Genomic DNA, 22,541 nt, shown 5'->3' with positions numbered 1-22,541 from the left:
GTGAAAGTATATGTGTTCTCAGAAGTATGGCTGAGTGAGGTCATTGAAATGTGTCTGATTTGTATTAATTATAAACATTTAGTCTTAGAAAAAGTATGTGTGACCCTTGCTCTACATTAAAGAATAATCTGAAAAATATTTGTGTCTGCTGCTGACAAAGTTAAAAAGGGCTAATTTAATGGCACTGTAATTTCTTCCTTTTTCTACTACAAGAGAGGACTCAGTGCAACTGAAATTCTGGGCAAAGATGTCCTATAATGCTCTAATGGGAGGAGTACTCTTCACACTTAGGTTTCTTTGAGAAGTCAGTTGTGTTTGGGCATTTGCACAGCACCTGAAGTTAAAGAACTTGAGAGGTCACTGTAGAACTGAATCAGATACTTTGATGCTTTGAAACCCAGTGTATTTGTGTCCTTATTGCTATGAAGGTATGAAGCCCTATTTTACATTTTTCAGTTTGCTGTCACTTTTAATTGCCAGGTGAACCTCTTGGTCCAGTGAATTTGTTAAAAGATGGCAGTTCCTATACGAGTTTTTACAAAGCCAGGTTTTATTCCATGTGGTAACAAGTGGAAGCAATCCATTTTTCATCCCTACTCTTTCTTTCACCTAGGCAAAAGGTTGTTGAAGGTAGTCTTACTCATCCGTTTGCTCTGACGCTGTCTGGGGACACTTTGTATTGGACAGACTGGCAAACACGCTCCATCCACGCCTGTAACAAAAGGACGGGAGAGAAAAGGAGGGAAATACTGTCTGCCCTGTATTCGCCGATGGACATCCAGGTCCTCAGCCCAGACCGCCAGCCATACTGTATGTTTCACTTCTCCCTGAAACTTTTTGCCTGATTGGTACTTGTCTGTCAGGAAACACTTTAATCATAAAAATGGTTAGTGTGAAGTTTTAAAGTTGTGCACACTTGTCAGGGGATTGGTTGCTAAAGGTACTGTACCTTTCCTTGAAAATTCCAGCCTGAATTGGGATGAGCTCACTCTTCATCCCAATTGGTTACAAAATCCAAAATCCAGTGCAGTACTTCAGTGACTTCTTTTGATTTGGAAAATCTGGATATCAATGATACTGACACACCTGGCGTATTTTCCATGCCATTATTTTAGACAACTGCAAAAAGTGCCTAATGTGACTTTTTTTTTTTTCAAGTAAGTAAAACTATCACAAAACATGTAATGTTCATATTATGCTTGCAGTCCAGACTTGATCATGTTTATCTTCAATATGTACCAAATAGAGTGTGAATGTTTTAGTATGGAAGGAATTTAGTTTTGACCTTCTTTATGAACATACATGTGCTTCTATTTTTTCTTTATGTTGTATGATGCTACTTCAAAGGAAGTCACATGTAGAGTATTTGAGTAAGGCTGCATGTATTTTGTATGTGCTTGTGATTCCGTGTGACAGTTGGTCTGAGGGTTTTTTTAAGATTGTGAGAATGGGACTTAAAAGCAATAGTGTAGAAATGTATAAAATTGAATAGCTCTGGGAAGAATCAGGTCTTATTGAGTGGAGATACTCTTGCCATTTGGATTGGCTTCTTTATTTATGCCAGCTGTAAATTATGCTTCCCTAAAGATAACGTTTGTTATTCCAATAATAGGATGTGAGTGTTTCAATATAGAATGTGAGTAAACAGGCTTGAAAGTAAGCAAAAGGAGTTTGGAGATTATCTTGGTGATGGAACACATGCAAGTTTTCATTGAGGTTGCTGGGCATGCTCAGCACCCTGGTTTATCTCACAGCTCCAGATAAGAGTTTGTCTATGCTGAATTCTTGTAATTGCTTTTAGCTCCAGGAATGTCCTAGCCTTGGGTCCTAGTATTTCTGAGTCAGTCACAAAGAAAATATGGCACACAGGGAAATAGTATATGCTGAGAATAGCTCAGATGCCACTGACTTCATTAAGATCAGTCTTGGATTCCTTCCTCACCCTTTTTTTTCCTCTGTGACTGTCAGTGGAAGTAACAAAAGTCAAATGAGCTGTAAATGTTGTGCTTTTATATTGAAGTAGTTTGGATGATTACTCAGACTGTAATTTTGTAGAGATCTTGCACAACTTGCAAATAGTATTTGTAATAAGTGACAATATTATGCATAATTATTTATGATTACAGTTTCATGTCTTGCTGCTATTTTTTCCCAATCTAAAGAGATACGAACATTCAGTTGTCATGTGTCCATGCCTGTCCTGTACACACACGCTTTTTTCCCAGCATGCAGCACTACTGTAATGTAGGAATTTTAAAAATTGTTACACAGAATCACACACAGAGACTGTTCTGAGTTGGAAGGCACCCACAAGGATCATCAAATCCAACTCTTAAGTCAATGGCCCACATAGGGGATTGAACCCATGACCTTGGCATTACTACAACCAAGTTTTAGCCATTATATTTTCCTTTTTTTCATTGAACTGATCACCCTACCGGTTGCTTACATCTCAATTCAGGTGCCCCGAGAAGTAGGATGCTGAGAGGGGGGTGGGAAATCAAGCAATGTGTGTTGTGATTCCTCTGTCTTTTAGCACTAAAGCTTGTCCTAGTTATTTGGGATCTGTAGTTTCTTCCTCATGGAGAAAAGAGGGCTTTAGGCCTTCCAGAAAAATGAAAATAAATCTTTCTGGTTTTTTTCAAGTTCACACTCCCTGTGAAGAAAACAACGGTGGTTGCTCCCATCTGTGCCTGCTGTCTCCAAGAGACCCATTCTACAGCTGTGCCTGTCCCACTGGTGTGCAGCTAGAAGATGATGGCAGGACATGCAAAGCAGGTAGGAGCTTGGCTTTTCTACAGTCATGGTGTTGGCTTGATTTGGGTTCACTGCTTCAAAGCTGAGCCTTGAGGAAGTGAGCCAAGAGGAGCTGCCTGATACACTGAAATGCATCCAAACCTCCCACCAACCTATGAAAGATGGTAATTTTTATGAACTAAATTAATGCCTTGTAGAAATCAAAGAATTTTGACTGTGTCTAGTGTTGCCACTTCTCTGTAGGAATGAAGTAATATGTGGAACCCATTGCTGACAAATTTTATTAGACGTAAGTTAGTGTAAGATATCTTTCCATTCAGACAGTGGACAAACTTCTGCTCCCTCCCAGTCACTGTCCAGTAGAATCACTGATACAGAAGTGGTGGCTGAGTTGTTGAGATAACTGAGCTAAAGTAATGTTGTTGGTGGCTATTGTGTGTTCCTGAGAAGTAGGACAGGCTTATATATTACCAGTAGAAAGCTGTTCAGAGAAAATAGCTAGAGTTATGTGCTTTAATTGAAAAGAACAACATACCCCTAGGTTGGATGAGCCTCCTGGTATACTTTGAAAACTTGGTACTGTCACTGATCAGGAAGCCTCTTTTGAAAGTGCATCTTATGAAAGCAGGCAATTAACAGTGATGCAGTGGTAGGACAGTGGCAGGCAAGGTTTTAGAGAATGTTCTGCCAACTCAGCTGCCTGTCTCCATTGCAATTTCAGATGTAGTCAAATACTGTAATCATTTTCTGATGTGACTTGATTCCTCTGTGTACTAGAGCAAGCATAAAAGATGCCTTTTATTTGTGAATTTGAAGCACAGTTTAAACACTGAACCTTCAGAGTTTAAGGGCCAGCTTTATTAACTCATCCTGCTGTAATTGGAAGGCGTATAAGGTAGTTCCTGCAGCTGCTGAAAGACCTTTCTCTTTACTTCTTTCAGCTTTGGAAAGTTTGCCTTTCAAACTTTTTATAAAAACCTTACTGAATGCTCAGGACAACCTTTTTAGACGTTCATACTGACCTCGTGTTTCTGGCAGCAGGAATGAAGGTCACCCTGCTTTTGGCATTTTGTTGGATAGCACAAGCAGGACCAACTGCTTATACTGTGCTTTCACCTTTCCATTGTCAGGCCAGACAATCTGCCAAAAGGGTGTTCTGTTAAAGAGGGCAAAAAAGTGGGATGAGAACAGGAAGTCTGGTTTTGCATAAGAATGTGGCCTTTTGATTCACTTTTATGGATTATTTCTTTCCCAAGCTTCACATTTTGTTGTCCTGTCTGCCTTATGCCAGCATCCATGTGCTACTCTTTCCCATCTTATTAATTAACTCTTTGCTTTCTCTGTTTCCTGTAAAACCTGTGGCAGATGTACTTTTAACAAATCAAACATTCCTAAGTGTTACACACATTTGTTAGGTGTAAATTCCTCTCAAACCATATTTAAGTCTCTATTAAGAGGAATCTTTTTGTGTTTGCTTCCACAAAAAACCAACCCAACCCAACCCAAATGTTTCTGTGACACTGAAATCTCTTGGAGATTTAATTTGACCCTGATTTATTGTCTTTCCATTTGTGTTGGGAAAGGTCATGATTCTGTTTCCTTTCTTGAACTTGAAAGCAATATGTGAAACCTCTTGGTAAGGCAGCATATGGGTGATTGAGGTATAGGTGTATTTGCATGCTATGCAAGCAATAGATGGTAAATGTGGCATCAGTGCAATTGAAACAAGTGTTTGGCAGGGGGAAGCTTTTAGTGGTAAACTGCATCAGCACTCCCTTGTTATAGCTAGACTGCTCCTATCTTCTAGTGCTAAATTGAGGCTCTAACACCAGGAAGAGCCTGATGTCCATCTATATGAGATAGCCCTCTTCTGTTCATGACTTCCAAGTTTACCATAGTTTCAGGGAAATGCTTCTGGTATTTTGAAGCTAGCATGAAAGAGTAATGCCTGGAAGTAAGGGCAGTGCCAACTAAAGTATATTCTTTTAATAGACTATGCATTGCTCAGTATAGATCTAAGTCAAGGGGTGTATGGACAATGTTCTTGGTCATATGGTTTGGTTTTAGGTGGTTCTGCAAAGAACAGAGAGTTGGACTCAATAATCCTTATGGGTCCCTTCGAGGTCAAGATACTCTATGATTGTAAGTAGACTGAGTAACATCTTCTCCAGGAAGGGCTATAAAAATGTAAATGATCTTCTGCAATAGCTGAAGACAAAGAATCTGGCTGCAAAAACAATAACATAGTAATGGTACCTTGGCTTCTGCTTACACTGATATTATTACTCAACTCAGAAAAAGTAAATGCCCATGTATTGTGGACAGATTTATAAGCTGATGCTATACTTGGCGGTGCTCAGTAATGGATTGCATCTGTCAGGGGTCTCTTCCTAACAGCTGTGCAAAAATTTCAGTAGGTTAATATATTAAGGACAAATATCCAAGATTACATTGACTCCTGCTAGTGACTTAAGATTTGACAAAGGGAAAAGTATAGGGCAGAAATAAAGGAAATTTGGATATTTGCATTCCTTTGAAGAGCAGGACATATTAGATACTGCAGTTGAATACAGCTATAGAAAATCCTCTGGAACAATAACAAGTGCCTGCTTCAGGCCCTACCTGGCTGAATGGTACTATTTTGGTTGTTAATATATCTCTTTTCTTCTGTGACTTTTGCTTCTTTCTGTTTTTGTCTTTTGTTTGTTTGTTTTTTTATCAGATGCTTTATTTTATACATAGACATGTATAATATTTCTTAGAAAACCTTTTGGAGTTTAAATTTCTTAAACCAAGAGCTAATCTTGAGATGATAAGTTGAGTGAAATATGCAGATACGTGATTTGTCTATTTCATACAACACAGCTCCCGTAATTTTCGCTGGGACCAGGAAATGCATCCAAGATACTATCTGGATATTTTTTGAAGCCTTTTAGTAACCCTAAAGTGTTTGTAGTTGTTATTTTACGCTCCTTACATTATCCCGGATGAAAGAGGACCAGCTTTATCGTCTTGGAGTAAATTTACCTAGAAGTTAGGATAAGAATTTTTTACCAACCAAAAAAAAAAAAGATATATATACACACACTCAGTGTTTGCTATAAATGCTCAGGTGCAGGAGCTGTTAGTGTTTGTATGTCCCAGGCTACCTGTGAATGACCTGCTGATGTAGCTGGCAAGTTTGACATTGATACATGCACCTGAATTCTGAATTACCTTGGTGGCTTCTTTACACCTGCAAATCTGCATTTATAGAAAAGAGGGTTTTCGCTGCTGGAGATGTAGAAATTAAACTCATCCTGTACATCAGTGTGAGCCTTCCTTAAAGCCAACATAAGAGCATGCCATATATTTAGCTTTAAGTATAGTGTGAGTCAAACTTTATAGAAGTTACTCAGTGTTAGAACCTTCTGCTAGTTAATCAGAGGCAGGAGGTTGGAGTAACAAGGAGAATTTCTTCCCTCTCTACTCCCTCTCCTCATATGTACCTCAATGATAGGTACTTCCTATAAATCTAGTTTGTTTTAGATATCTCAGTCCAGGTGTTTAACTAGCCAGCTGCTTTTTGCAGTAATCTTGTGCCTGGTATGTCAGAATATAAGTGGCCATTTGAGACATGGCACATTGACCTCAGCTCACCAGAGATGAATTTCTCCAGTTAAAAACAACCGTTGTTTGCTTGAGAATGTAAGAGCTTTGGCTGTTGAGTCAATCTCATGTGGTGGTAGAAGCTGAAGGGTTTCTGCCAGGAAGGTGTGACTGCTGTAGTTTCTCAAATAAAAATAAAAAACTGAAAAAGCCCTGAAATTTCATAACTGGAGAAAAATGTGTTAGTTTCAGTGTTTGAAGAGTCAACTTCCCTTATCTATCCTTGGTGCTGTTGTTGAGGCAGTTGATTGGAGTTGGCTAATATTCCCAGTGTCTTATTTCTCCTTTCCATTCTGCACATTCCAAAATAGGAAACTGTTTTTGGAACCTCCTGGCAAATACTGCAGGGTGATTATACTGGGAATTTTTATGCAGGAGATAGTATGGTTTTGAAGGAAGAAATGTTAAAGTGCTTCCTTCACATCTTCTGAGTGTTTCGTGGTGCATATCATATGTTTTAAAAGTTTTGTCTGCGGTTCCTTGGCTAAGCAATCTTGAGCTTATTACAGTAACTAAGCCTCCAAGCAAGACAAGCAGGCAGACAAATACTTTCATTGTGAAGTATTTATCTCATGCGAATTAACCACCAGAGAACATCTCTTTGCTAGCATGTTTTCCTGATTTATAAAGAGGAAAAGTATGGACTAATCCAGACTTTCTGATTAAGTAGATGAACTGCTAATTGGAGATGAACAGCATCTTTACAGAAGGGAAGGGTTAGGGAGACATCTGTTATCTGGTATAATTGCTATAGAATCAGCTCTTTCAAGTACCTCAAAAAGCTTCTGACATTGTGTGAATAACCTAAAATAACTGTCTGGAGTCTTCCAGCACTTGGGGGATGCTGGAAGAGAAACTCCACATCAGTAATTAAATTGATTATATTCTGGCATTGATGTGCAGCTGTATTGGAAAGCAGTATTTATGTCCTAATCTGTTTGTCATGAAATAAAAAGACAAAAAAAAGTATTTTACCTTATTTCTTAGAAGCTTGACAACTAACTGGATATCTCTGTCTCCCCCTTGCTAGCTCTGTGATTGAAATGGAACTGTGGGAAAACATGGTTTTTGGTTGCAAGATGTTTTTTACTTGGGTGTCTTCTGTCCTGTGTGTGATGTCTTGACTACTATAGGGAGGACTTTTTCTTCACTCCCTCTCTCCCTATTGCACTTTCAAAGGTGTGTTGTACTTGCTTTGCTTATGAAGAAATTGTCAAAACTGTAAGTTTATAAGTAAAAACTGTCTAGCAATTGGTACCTGAAGAGTCTAGGAAATCTGGAGACTACCTCTTCTGTTCCTACTCCATTTCATAAAAATTTTATGAGTGGTTTTTTTCCTCTTTCTTTTCTCTGTAAATGTTGTGTGTTTTCAGCCCATTTTCCCCTTGGTTTTTTTAGGGTATTATGTTGATGATTTTATTTGATTTATACCAAAAGATTGCATTGCTTTCTATTCATAACAACTTTTATACTTCTGAATGGAGCGTACGTTGTGTAGCGACAAAAGGAAATTTCCTCATTTGGAAATGTCCATATTTATAATTCCATTGGAAAAAAGCCAACATGCTGTAAAAGAAGAAAGAAGAGGAGCATTCTTGAAGGTCTGCCATATTATCTTCTAGTTCTGTTGGCAGTGGTTTTCCTGGGCTAGCAAATGAAACTTTATTTTCCAGCTTTGTTGGTACGTGTTTCAAATAGATGACTGCTTTCCAGGACTGAAACACTGTCTAGTTAGAGTTTATTTTATGTGTGTTTAGAATTTGGGTTTTTTTTGTGCGTGTGTATAGAGGAAAAAGGAACACTCTCCCTTTCTCAGCACTGTTAAGTCTCTGAATTGAATCTGGTTTTATGCTGCAGAAATACCACACCCTGGGTCTGCACTGAAAAGGTTTATATGTAAGTTTGTTATCTTGCATTCAGTATGTGCTAGCTACATACACACATAAAGTTGCCTAAGACCCAGTGATAACTTGTTAAGCTGCTGCAGTTTGACTGCCTCTTAAGCGCTGGGTGGCCAAGCTGAATTTTGCTATCAATGCAGCAACAGTAAGACTGAGGTGCTCCCTAGATTTGCAAACCCTAATTTGAGGTTGTTTGTATCTTTTTTGTTTGCTTGGTTTGGTATTTTTTGTTGGTTTTTTTCCTTGATTATGTCAGCTCAGGATTGAATTTTCTGTGGCTCTGTCATATTTGGAACGTAAATAATGCTTAAATTTCAAAGCATTTTACTGTTAGGAGCCGCAGAGAGGGCCCCGGGGTGTAAAGTATTTATTTCTCTTTGTGTAAAGGACAACAGTGCAGAGAAACTTAATATTTTCAAGGTTTCTTGGTGAGTGGGAGCTGTCTGTGGATTGTAAAAGAACTGCTGTATTTGTGCTCAGGTTTGGTGGGTTTTTTGTTTTGTTTGTTTGATTGGGGTTTTTTTATTATTAACTATGTATCCTGTTGAGTTGTAATGATTTTTTGATCATTGTCTGTATATATTTTAAAGTGTTACTGCCAAAACTCTGTTTAAGACAAAGTAGGTGGTAAAGTGGGTGTCACTTCTAAAGCTGGCGATTCCTTACTCTGAGCCAGCAGTTTTGTACCTCCAGCAGAGAATAGGTGCATGTAACCTTAAAACCCCATGCTTTACAAAGAAAAAACACCATCCAAAACCTACCCTTTTTCTAGCGGTGGGGATTTCTGACAGACTTTTTCTTGACTCATCCTTTTCCTATGGCTCGCTATGACCTGTTATTAAGAATTCTGTGCAAAGGAATGTTCATGTTTTTGTTAATAAAGAGTAGAAGCTGGGACTATGATATCCATAAGGTAACATTTAGATTTACCTCTTAACATTGACAGCCTTCTCTTCTCTTTTTTAAAGCTTCTAAAGTTATATATGTGTGTGTATATACACACATATATATACATATACATATATATATATGTAAAAAAAAAGCAGACCTCGGGCTGAGGGGCAGTGCGCAGTAAGACTTAGTTGTTCAGGTGCTTTCAGGTCTTTAGATGAAACCTCTGTATAAGGGCAGATTTTTTGCTTGGTACAGCGATAACCAGATGATTGTGCTGATCTTTCATTCTGGTACAATACAGTTATACTAATGCTATTTTGAGTAAGTCTTCCTAAGAGCTGTCTGATCCTCTGTTGGTAGTAACTTTACACAGCTTTGGGCTCACAAGTGTAGTACCAGGCATGTACAAACTCACAGAAGCTCTGTCCTAAACTAGAATAGAGTAACTATGATTTCTGTGTTGCAACAGTTTTTTCTGGAAGAAATGTTATTTTTTTCTTAGTCAGCCACTTTGTGCTAATGATCTTATCAGCTGTGCAGTTTAACTAACATTCCGTTTGTGGGATCTTATTTTAGTGGCTATATGAATGTGTCAAAACTGTGATTTGTAGATATTTTTTCTGGTTCAGGCAAAGCAACTGTTGAGAGTCTGCTACTGAGATAATGGAAGAAACAGTAGGCAATAGGTTTTTCACTGTAACATGCAGGCAGATATGATGTAATTTATGAGTTACGTAAGTGCTCTGGTATTTCCTTTCTTTGTCACAAGCGTTATTTTTCCTTATGCCTGCTTACCTTTCAATGAAGTCAAGTCCTGTCTGAATGTGACCGCTCAAAACATTTTTTCAAAGAAACTTTTCCTGTTTCTAGTTGTTGGTTGCATATTCCCACTGCCCTCAGTCCTTGGTTTTGAACTGGTAAACCTGATGTGCATTGCATGCTCAGTGTCAAGTTGGAGAGTACATCAGCAGCCTTTCACAGCCCACCACTATCACACAGGAAGAAGCAGTGCCGTCTTCCTCTCAGACTGAGAGAGAAATAAAGGCTTGAACTCGGATGCATAGTGCTGTTCATGTTGCAGCTGACTCCATGAAGGTATCCAAGGAAAATATAAAAAAAGAGTTTTCATTTATTTCTAGGTATTGCCAAAGTTGAACTCCTTAAGTATTGATGGTTTCTGAGGAAGTTGAAGGGCAGGAATGGGGTTTGACACAGTGTTGCTGATTTAAACCTCTCACGGTCAGTCTCATTATGTCATTATGCTTGTGGTGTGAAGAGCAGCAGATACTAAACCCTTGTGCAAGATGCCACAGTTCTGGAAAGCTTGTTAAATAGCATGGCACTGTTGCTAGTTTTCATATGCTTCATACAGAATAATGAAGTTTTAGCCCAGCTCCCTTTTTGCCATACACTGAAACTTTGCTAGGTAATTCACTGTATTACAGCAACCAAAAAAATCCCTTGCTTTTCTGTTAAATCTTTTTAGTTTTCAAGAGTGCTGTGATACTGCTGTACTCAAACAGCTTGTAAAAGAGTTGCCTGCGGTCAAAGTACTTTTAACACACTCTTTTAAAAAAGTGCTTACCATTTTGTTCTTCGGAGAAGAGCTAAAAGCTTTCCCATTTTTTACAGTTTATCTGATTTTCTCCCCATAAATGTAGAGATTTCTGAAGTTGCTTATGATGAGACTGAGTCTGTACATGCAGGTGCATGCACATGCATATACATAAATCTGGGGGATGAGTCCCACAGTAGATCATTGTTCTAGCCTAACTAGCAGGCAGACAAATGGGAAAGGAATAGCATGGCATTTTCTGGCAAAGATTAGCAGAGGCAGCCTCTGCAGTCTACATGTTAGATTGGGTGAATAAATTAGAGCATTTGTTACTGTATTATGGATGTCTTGTTACTTGTCAAATGTGAAGGGGGCTAAGGGAAGAATAAAAAAACCCTTGTCAGGCTGGTGAGATGGCCTGTTTTGCTGCTGTCAGCTCTGCAGTTAATTTTACAAATAGAATGCAGTCACCTTTTCTAGAACTGAAGGATGAATTTTTAATAACAAGAGCGCAAACCAGCCAAATCAAAGTGAAGACAATATCCTAGCACAGATAGTAAAAATAGTCATTACTGAGTGGTAGAGAAAAGCATCACATGTAAGAGTGATAATCTGTTTCTGTAGGATCTATTGATTGCAAATAGAACATACAGTCTTCAAGAAGCGAGAATAATTATCTTGAACAGTATTGTTTTGTTTCCTGTTCTGTTTGGGTGGGTTTTTTTTTAGTTTATTTGGTTTTTTAAATTCAGATATTGCTCTGATGCCCTATATCCCTGGAAGTGTTCAAGGCTAGGCTGGATGAGGTCCTGAGCAAACTGAGGTAGTGGGTGGCATCCCTGCCTGTAGCAGAGGGGATGGAAGTAGATGGTCTTTCCAACCCAAACCATTCTATGATTCTATATTAACCAAAACAGTTTATCAGCTTTTATGGATATTAGACCTGCTGAAAATGTCTTTTGAAGATCTGCAGAAATCTTGTGCTGAATTAAAAAAGAAAAAAAAGAGTAGAGAAAAATCATTCAAAGTTTAAACTGGTCGAAAAAATTGAAAACAATTTGAATTTATGTCTTTTAAAATGCTTTCTAAATTGAAACTTTAGAGGGACCTAGTTCCTTCTGAGTGTCTGTTCTGTGATTTGCATAGAAAACTTTGCATATGCTTTTTGCTGAAGTTTTTGGTTGCTGCAGTTGTGATGTTGGAATAGCTTACATTCCTGCTCCCCCCAGAAAAGGCTTTTGTTCATTGTGTGGTGTTCTGTATGACCATGTTGTAACAGTTAGCAATTCTGTTGAGAATCTCTTAATCATGTGATTAGAAAAGTGACTGCAGTGAGAGAGGTTTTTCAAGATGAGGTTAATTAAATATATGCCATAGCACTTTAGCACTAGGTAAACAGCTCACTGTAGTGTATTAGGCAGGTTCTAGGGTATCTAGGATAACACTAGGCAAGTCACAGCATAACATTTCTGCAGCCGTGAAAACATTCCTACCAACATTAATAATCAAAATACCTCCATGATACAGATAAAACTAATGAGCCAGACAAGCGTGTTTGTCCAGGTTTTTAGAGGGAACTAATGTCAAGTTCTCATCTCTTTATGATGTGCTCAGAGCCTGCTGCCAACTCTTTCTCTCTAGCAGAAATTTGTTAATGGAGTCAAATACAGTTATAACCAACACTTCAATTTTAAACTACAATGTAATAAAAGACAGAGGGTTTTGCACCTATCAAATTACCCACTGTAATTATCTTTTACCAACTTTTAAGCAGGTGGTGTAATGTAGTGATATATGCCATGGTAGCATTTTCTCTGTTCATGTGTTTTTTAATGTTCAAGGATGCATGTCTGTCAAGAGCCTTGTGTAACATTTGTATACTATTAAGTATCTCTACACTGGAAATTGCCAGGAAGCAAGAACTTTAAATTGGCCAGGTAGCTAATTTCCTTTACTATTTCTTTTTCCTGTAAGTCTCAGTTAGATGTATGTTAGAAAATAGAAGAAATTACCAAGAGGTATCCAGTTCAACTACCAATAAAATATTGTCAACTGAACTGAAGATTTAGGTTTTTGTTTGCTTGCTTGTTTGCATTTGTTTATTTGTTTTGTTTGCTAGCTCAGCAAACAGAAGTTTTCTTCTTGTTTATTTTTAGCCATGTATGTCCATGGGACAGAACAGAGGTTGGGAATATTTCTACAACAGTGTTTGCCTACAGAAAAAGTCAGAACAGCTGAATGTGTCAGAAACAGATTGTTTTTGTCTGTTTGCAGGAAGTTTGTAGTCATGGTACAGTGGATTCGTAGTGTCTGGGCTGTCATGGTCCTGGTCAAAATACTATTTTCTATGCAAATGAATGTGTGGTCTTATGCACATCTGAACATATGACTGAGGTGGATGAAATAAAGTTGAGTCTCATTATTGTTGCTGTGAGAAAGTTAAGACTGTTTTGGTATTACTTAACAAATTTTAGAGGGTATTAACAGTGTCTTTTAGCCTGTTGTCTAGTCAGTGTCTCTAGACATAATCTGGGCCTTAGACTGGGTTCCTTCCTCTGTCTCTGACCTTGTTCACAGTGACCCAAGGTGAAGCTGCAATCCCTTGTGTGAAGAGGCAGAACATATGCAGTTGATTCTTATCTGTTTGTTCCCATGCAATGAGGCTTGTAATGTTGATTGTCCTAGAAATACATGTAATATGAGTAATTGCTGTGTTATCAGTTGCTAGGCAGGTTTTTTCATGGCCCTCTGCTTCATACTACTTACACTTCAATATTAAGATCATGATTGCAGACACACAAATATGGTAGAAACTCAAAAGTTAAGGATGATATGAACTTAAGTGCTGTTGGTGTCTGAACAGCTGCTGTGCCATTTCTTGAGTATTAACCAGCTCTGTTGGACCCCTCTTCCCTCTAGAGTGTGTTCCCATGGGATTCTTTCAAGAAGGTCCCCGAAGAGGTCAAAGTTAACTCTTATGAGGCAGGACCTTATTCATAGCCCTGCTTCTTTATTGCAGGATCTTGTACTGCACCATCTTGTCCCTGCAGCCAAGACTGACCCCAACATTCTCATCCCCAAACAGTCCTTCCTTGTTAGTTAGTACAAGGTCCGGTAGCCCACCTCTACATGATGGCCTCTCCATATTGTCTATATTTTTACCTGTTTTCCAATCCAGAGATGGCGTCATAACCCCAAACTACTGTTCCTGGGGTGATCCTTGATGGAGAGAGTGAGAACAGCAGCACAAAGTATGGACTGCTTTTGTTCCCAAATGGCATTTTAAAATAGCTGCCTGGGAACTGTCTCACATTTGCTGTGCTCTAAAGTGCTTACAGTGAAGTAGTTAACAGTGTCACCTTTTCTTCATGCTGTTTGCTGTGATAGATAGTTAATCTTTCAAAGATGATTTGCTGGAATCTGCATCTAGTAAAGAAGCATGGTAGAAGAGGAGGTACAAGCTTTATATTAAACTTGTGTCCACCATGGTGTTTAAGAAAGTGAATGATTGATTGATTTTTCACTGTTCAGGAATTAAACCAACATAATTTTAAAATATCAAAATCTGGTTCAAGTATCCCATTGTTTTTATTTAGTAAAAGTGCTAAAATCCAGGACATTCCCAAAGCTTTTGAAAATGAATACTTTTGCTTGTAGTGCCTTCTATGGGTTGCTGAGGCCTGTTGTTCCACAATAGAAAGGTTACTAGTTTTGCTGTATCTGGAAGAGAGCAGAATTTTCAAGCATAAGAAACACTCTTCCTGAAAACCTGGTTTTATTTTGCAATCTTTGAAGTTAGAAAATCTGTATTATGGATGTGTGGTAGACGTCTCTCTTGCTTTGCTTTCATGAATATATGGGCTTCCACTCCTCCCTTTTTCTCCACAGGATTTGTGAGTTGTGAGTTGTTGTTTCTCTCCTTCAAGCCTTCCCTCAAAGTTTGTTGGTGCAAGTGATGCTGTAGTTATCAAACCTTGTTTGCTGACACTGTGACCAGAAGGATCATTCTTGCTGTAGTCCCTCCCTGTGCCAGAACAGGTGTTTGTGGAGCTCTACAGGTCTGGTTGTTAACCTGGGCCGATGACTTTATTTCTCTTGAGTTAGTTTTTGGTTTTTGTTACTGTGGTGTGTAACACACAGCCATGCTGTGCTTGCATGTGAGAAATGGCAATACAGGAGTGAGAATAAGCAGCCCGTGGCAAGGAGAAGAGCAGCGCTACTTCATTTCGGGAGCTGCAATAACTTGAGGAAGTTTAAAGTGTTCAGGTGATGTTAACAACAGTGCTTTTCTATATCCTTTCTTTTATTATACACTTGCAGTCTGGGCTCTATTTCTTTTCAGGGCTTCTGAGATATTATCTGGAAACTAAGCCCCAATTTCCAAACCCAAAAGCAAAGTCAGCACCCATAATTAACAAGAATTTGGTTTTGATGTGCAATAGATTCAACTTCTGAGTCTCCAGAACTCCATAAGCACATCTAGGTGTGAAATATCTCTAGAAGAGTATTCTCATGGGGCTCAAAAGATAGGTCTCATGTTGGCCATTCTCATTCAATCTGGGCTGTTGGTTGGAACTGGAAGTTGCCGCCTCCTACTGGTGTTTGCCGATATGGATGGAATGAAACAAAGGACTTCTATTCAGATTTCCAGTTTTGGAGTGTTGCTGAATAATAAAAACTTCTTGTCAGTTTTCAAGCTACAGGGCATCAATTTAATAACAGAGTAGAAAAAAACCATATTGCTCTTTTTGTACTGAAGCATATGTGGGTGAGTGTGGGGAACTGAATATTTAGTGTGTGTCCTTTTGTACTAATAAAAGAAGCTGCCACTTCAGTGTCAGACAACACTGAAGATTCCATTTGTCCTTGAAATGTACTCCAAGTTGTTGTTTGGCACCATTTCCAAAGCACTGAAACTTAGCAGCAGGGAGGAAGAAAAGAGGAGAGAAAAGAACAACAATCCTATTGCCTTAGAATTAGTTTTGCATCAGCTTTGGCCAGATGATAAATACTTGTTGTGGTTGTGCCTTGCTTTCTTGTTGGGCTGTCTGGAGCAAATCATTAATGAAATTTGTTTACAAAACATTCTAGTCTTCTGATAGCCCTTTTCATTTATTATGTAGGGTGTGTGTGTGAAAACTGTCTAATGCACTGATACAGCTAGTGGGAAATTTGACTGAGCAATTCTGTGTAATGTGATGATATGTTTGGACCTGCACCCACTCAACTTGTTTATTGATTAGATTATAGATAGAGATTGATATGATCCATATTAGATTAGGAGGCTGGGAGAAAGATGCTGTCATCGAAAATACAGACAACTCTATCTTTTAATGAAAAAGTTTGATGTCTTTATTTAAGGAAATCTCCTTTTCTAGTGACACGAGCTGTTTACAGCCTGCTGTGCTCTATTGAAATTTTCACATCAGTAGCAAGGGAAATGATACCGTGAATGGTTTTCTCCCCAGGTGCTGAAGAAGTCTTGCTGCTCGCTAGAAGAACTGACTTGAGGAGGATTTCCCTGGACACACCGGATTTCACAGACATTATTCTGCAGATAGACAATATCAGACATGCAATTGCCATAGACTATGATCCTGTGGAAGGCTATATCTACTGGACTGATGATGATGTCCGGGCAATCCGTCGAGCCTATCTTGATGGTTCTGGAGCACAGACTCTGGTAACCACAGAAATCAACCATCCAGATGGTATTGCTGTGGATTGGGTGGCAAGGAACCTGTACTGGACTGATACTGGAACAGACCGCATTGAAGTGACCCGGTTGAATGGGACATCGAGAAAAATACTTATCTCAGAAAACTTAGACGAACCTCGAGCCATAGTGCTCAATCCTGTAATGGGGTAAGTTTTGTGTTTGTTGCTAGCCCTGTGGGAGGTCTTTGGATCCATAGTATGGTCTCCTGAAACTGAAAACCTACAAATTGTGGGATGGTGTGTGCACTGTTTGTCAAATATTCTGGAAATAATTGGTTTTCTCTTGCTTCTTCTCTTTAATACTGTGCATGTAAAAGATGACTTTTAAATATAGTCTTCCTCTGTGAACCTACACATTGGGTGTTTGGTTGAATTTTCTTTTCTCTGCATCTTCAGTGTTACTATAACTAAGAAAGAATTGGGCCATTGCACATTTTCAATAGTTTAATTTATTTAGTGCTCAAAGTTTATATTGTCATTGCTGATTACAGTTCAAGTTGGCTTGTTTTCTGCTGTTGGGGAAACAGAAAGTAAGTTCTTCGAAAAGCACGACAAATCTTGACAAATTTTTGTCTTACATGTTGTGTACATGAGCTGTTTCTCCTTTTTTTTTCACAGCTACATGTATTGGACAGACTGGGGTGAAAGTCCAAAGATTGAATGTGCGTATTTGGATGGCTCAGAAAGGCAAGTTCTGGTGAATACGTCCCTTGGTTGGCCCAATGGCTTGGCACTAGATCTGGAAAACAACAAGCTTTACTGGGGAGATGCAAAAACAGATAAGATTGAGGTAAGTAACAGAGCACTTTTTGGGTGCATTTACAAAAAAACAAGTCCTATTCTCACATGTGGCTTTATGTCTTGGATGCATTTATCCATTTTTGGAGGAGTCTTTTGTTTCATTAATATTATCATGATAATTAGCATAACAGGGCATATTTGAGAAGAAAGGAAGTACATTACCGTGGTTCAGAAAACTGCAAGAAATTTAATGTTTCTTATGTCTACATTGCTCTAAGTGTAATTTAGAAATCTCTGGTTTTACCTGAGGCTTTTACAACAAATTGAGACACTTTGGTAAAATCTGTTTAAAAGATGTTTTGACTTGTCTGTGGTGCTTGGAACTACTATCTAAAGTTGCTGCATGCAAAAGACTTGATGGAAGGCTCACATATGGGAGCAGGTGGATGAGGGAGCCCTAGAGAGCCATATTTCAGAATGTTAATGATTGTGTGGTGTCCAGATTTATGGACAGGAAGTAATTTTTAATGTAGTGCCTGCTTTGAAAACAATGTAGGCATTCTGTGACTGAATTTGAAGAAGAAAATTTTTACTTTGGTCATGGCATGTGAAATGGATTGAGTTTTAATATTGTTCGGGGCAGCAGCATATGCAACGTTTTTAGATAAATAATTTAGGTAAATACATTTTGAGGAATGACTGCTTTCCAAAGGTTTTGCCCCCAGGAAAAGGGGAAACAAGACTGTCCGCTAGCTCCAGAAATTCAGCTTCAGTGTTTGGCAGTAGCTAATACTGGCTTGATGACTATCAGAGTGGTTCTGTGTCCTCTTACCTTTCAGCCTGCAGGACATTCCAGATGCCACCTTTTATAGCCTGGACCAAAGCTGTGCCATGTGTTTCATGGGGTTAAGCAATCTGCTCAGTCTGTCTCGCTCATTGTAAGGCAGCAAAGCCAGTGATACTATTTGATTTGACATCAAGTTTAGGAAAATCAGAGAAACCAAAGTAAGGGCTTTTTATTCACTCAGTTTTTCTTTTGCTTGTTATACTTCCTATTTTGCTTCTCTTCTATTTGCAAAAACATAGAGAAGAGGGTGGTTCACTTGGTCTTGCAAACAGAAGATACATTTTAGATAAAGTGGATTGTGACATCTGTAGATAATGTTCATTTCTACATACTGTGCAACTGTGTTTTAATTGCTAGCACAAAGAGTGACATCTCCATGCTCCTAGCAATGGATTCCACTTTTTCTTAGATTAAAACAGGTGTAAATATTCTCATTTTAGATATTCCCCCCTCTTCTTTTCCTTTTTTGCACTTTTTCTCCTTATGCTTGGACTTTACTTTTGTTGGCTATCACACACTCCTTCTGAGGCTGTAGTTAAAAATAACTCAATAGGCCCATTTAGGATCAAAAATAATGGGGAAAAAAAAAGGTGTGTCTGCCCAGTGTTAGGAAGTGTGCTGTGAAAAGAGTCTATTGTGATCTGTTCTGGAGTGGCATGAGTAAAATGGGACTGGCATGTTATCAGTAGAAATGGATGTCAGGTGTGTATTGCAGAACTTTCATTAGAGAACAAATTTTCATTTTCCATTTTGGAATATGTGCCAGTCACATTTGTGTATTCTACTCACTTGGGAAGGAGCTGTGGGACTTGAAATTACTGACACAGCTCAGGTACTGCTCAGTTTGAGGTTGGTTTCTGGTAGAGCTTGCTTTCATTAATACTCCTCTACAAGATGAAAAAACTGCTAAGAAAATATTTTAGAATAGAAGCATTGTCATGGATTGTATTTCACATTTATTACCCATCTTGCTATATTTATAACCTAACAGTCCTTTTCTTGAGACTTTGTGTTTGATAGGCTCTGTAAATACTCTAGATTTTCCCAGTAAACCGTAGTCTGGTGGCCCCAGTACACACAAAACCTCACTGCATGGTGTGTGAGGTGGGGCATTTCCACTTTCACTTGCTGCTGAAGTTATTCAGCATAAACTCATTTTCTCATGCTTGTGTTCTGTTGCCAAGAACATGCCATTTAAATGGCTTGCCAATGCTGTTGGTGTCTCAGTGATTTGTTCTGTGTGGGTATGTGTGTATGTTGCATCCACAGCTTGTTAGAAACAAAAATCAGCTGACTGCAAGTCAAGGAGACACATCTATTTTGTATACTATGGTTGACCAGGCTGAATACTGGGATTTTTCTTTTTCCCGGTGAGCGCCTAAAACTGCCTTGAAGGATGCTACTGGATAAATTTAGTTTATGTTAAAACCAGCATAAGTGGGAAAGTAGATAGTAAGCTGTAACTCTTATTTCATAACACATTAGGTAGCAATAAAAAAGAAGCTGCTGATGTTTTGGGTGGTTTACTCTCTTGCTACACTGCAAGGGGAGGGAGTTCTTGCTTCATCTAAAGCGACATTCAGATTTATGCTGAGTGCTCCTGAAGAAAGAAGTCTTCAGCCATTTGGCTCCTACGTAGTTCAGAAAATTTCACTCTGCAGCTGCACTCTCCTATAGAAGGCAAATAAGGTTCTGCCTTGTCTGTGCTGAAGGTGGGACCCCAAAGATATTAGATGGTAGTGAGAGGGACAGTGGCTGGGCCAGGATACTGCTCTGCATTGAAGCAGTTGGCTGTGAAGGTACTTTACTCCCATTGCCTTTTTTTGCAAAGCTGTTAGTTTCTCTTGGGCTTTTGGAGAGCTGTCACTTGGCAGTTTTCTCAACTGCACAGCCCCAGGTTTTCTGAAGCAACTGGAAATTTTCTAGAGACCAAAGGTCTGCAAAACATGTAAATGAGAAAATTCCCATCTCCACTGTTTTCCTCTGTCCCATCTACTTTGACCTGCTTCAAAGTGTCACAGCTCACTGTGTAGATATTGCAAAACAGAATAAACTGAAACCATCATCTCTACTGCTATACAGAGTACGGTTGGTCTTAAAGCCCCTCAGGAAAGAAGTAAAATTGAGAGTGATGCCTGATGACGTAAAAAGTGCACTCTGTAGGCTTTTCTGTAGCTTTCTGACAAACTGCTTTTAGGTGAGAATTGGTTTCATTACATGGCATGCCTTCAGCTGCTTTCCATCTAGAAAAAGAATGAATATAGCTTGTGCATATTTGTATGTATCTCTGCTTGGTGTTCTGCTCTGATTTCTGGTATTTTAGGTCTTCAGAGAGTCATCTTACTCTCACTGGAAAGGCCAGCTCATATATAAAGTTCTTAAACAATGACTGAACTTTATACAGCTTGGAAATTTGATAAGTTAAAGACATCTCTCCTATTCTTCCTGGACCTCAGGTTTGAAATGTACTTTAAATATCTCTGGTTTGGTTGGTCAGTTTGTTTCGGGGATGGTTTTGTTTTGTTTTGGTAACACATTTTGACACTACTTTTGGATGCACTCTTCTACAGTTAGAAAGTCACTTGTAGAGCTGTTCAGGGTACATCAGGCATCATCCTGTACCAGGAGGTTGTATTTTATGTGTGTGTGTAGAGCTTCACGGATTGAAAACAGCAGTTACCCTTTCCTGTCAAAACCCCTTTTCTAACCTTCCCATCTGCAGCATTCAGCTGCAACACAAAGGGCCCAGTCACTTTGCAAGCAGTTTGCATCCTGAAGAAACCATTTGGCAAGGCATGTCAAAATTTTGCGTGACAGGAGCCTAAGGGGCTTTCACTGCAAATTTGGCACCCTGTGGTAACATTGTTCCCAGGTTTTAAATTTATATTTTTAATTAATTCAACAAAGTATATGGTAGTGAAAAATAGATGGGAAATTTGAGTTGTGTCTGTCAATATCATGTGTCTGTCCACACAGTTTCAGCTACAAGTAAAGGGCATGGATTAATCCAACTGATCTTGGGGTTTTACTGACAGAGAAAAGTTACTTTCCAAGAACAAACAGGAGATTAATAAGGATTACAGGGTTCCAGCAGAGAGAGAAGCAAAGACCCACGTCTATAGTTTCCTAATTCTCCCTAAAAAAATGTTGTGGTAACCCAGGTTTTCCTATGTATTATTTCTTCAGTAATTGCTAAAAGTGCCTACGGTATAATTGCACAATGAGCAACTATGAAATTTTCAGATGGCTGTTATTATCTGTGCATTCTACTTAAGCTTGTGCAATATTCCTGGAATGAATGTTCTGCAGACTATCCCTTCTGGCAGCTTCCCCTCATCCCCTCCTCCCCTTCCCCTCTGTTGACAAATGTCCTTCATTTGTTTTTTGTGGAAGTTTCATAATCACATGCAGTACTTCTTTGCAAGTTTATGGGGTGTAAGTCAGCACCAGATGACAATCTTGGAGTTCACTGAAATTTTTTTTCAAGTTACAGTTATAAGGGCTGTCCTTGAAATTTAAGGAAACAAACTTTATTATTAGTTTGTTGTTGATTATATTATGCATAAATAGTCTAAAAGGGGACATTTGGAACAGTTTACAACTTAAATAGGAGTAGGATTTGTAGAAATCAGTTGTACTGGGGAGAAAACAATTAAACTAATTTAAGCCTGCTCATTCTAAACTAGTCCAAGTGTACTTCACATATTACACTTTGTTTTCCAGTTGTTTGACCTAAAAAATGCAATGTTTAGTTTATACATGAGACATTTTCTCATAACTGACACATTTTTGTGTGTGTGTATATCTTTGCATTGGCATTTTTCACCAAAGAATTTTACAAACTATGTAGTGTAGTAAACTACTTGGAAGATATTCTTGACTGATTTATTGAAACAGGTAAATCTCTTAGGGAGAACAACTAATTTAAACTTATTGCTGCATGCTAATTAGATACAAAAATCTCAAAGCATTATTATCTGTATTTCAGAAGACCTAGTTTATATATATATTAATGTTAGTAATCCCCACACCGCATGTTTGCATTACAATAAAAGAACAGAAAAGTTAAATGGATATAGAAATAAGAAATACAGGATCCCCTTGATCAAAGGAATGGATCTAAGATCTCAGATTGATCTAAGTAGGCAGGTGCATTAATAAATCACTTCAACTGATGATAGTGAAGGAGACTTAAATTCAGTGATTTTTTTTTTGAAACTTCTCAGTGACGTTTGATTTGATTTGGTTTAGAACTGTGGCAAAGAAATGCCAGCTACAGTAATTGTTATAAATATTATTAATTGAGGTTTATACTGTGATCCTTAGATGAATTATCTATCTATCTATCTATCTATCTATCTATCTATCTATCTATCTATCTATCTATCTATCTATCTATCATCTCTCTTGCTCATGAATGTTTTACTACATCCTATGCTTTTTACTGTTGATAAATTTATAAATTATACCCTTTCTGAAT

General features: G+C 38.4%; 1 protein-coding gene across 2 annotated transcripts in view; it reads left to right on the top strand.

Annotated features, from left to right (window-relative positions):
• Window positions 1-22,541, top strand: part of LRP5 (LDL receptor related protein 5) — a 138,657-nt gene that overhangs the window by 48,649 nt on the left and 67,467 nt on the right. For both annotated transcript variants that reach the window (XM_071558698.1, XM_071558697.1), the window contains exons 4-7: window positions 614-810; window positions 2,647-2,778; window positions 16,224-16,620; window positions 17,092-17,263. In XM_071558698.1, coding sequence (XP_071414799.1) covers window positions 614-810; window positions 2,647-2,778; window positions 16,224-16,620; window positions 17,092-17,263 — 898 coding nt within the window. The remainder of the gene's footprint in view (window positions 1-613; window positions 811-2,646; window positions 2,779-16,223; window positions 16,621-17,091; window positions 17,264-22,541) is intronic.

This window comes from Pithys albifrons, chromosome 6 (assembly GCF_047495875.1).
Source record: "Pithys albifrons albifrons isolate INPA30051 chromosome 6, PitAlb_v1, whole genome shotgun sequence".
Taxonomy (NCBI): Eukaryota; Metazoa; Chordata; class Aves; order Passeriformes; family Thamnophilidae; genus Pithys; species Pithys albifrons.
Note: the sequence above shows the minus strand (reverse complement) of the source record. Positions and strands in the feature narration are given on the sequence as shown.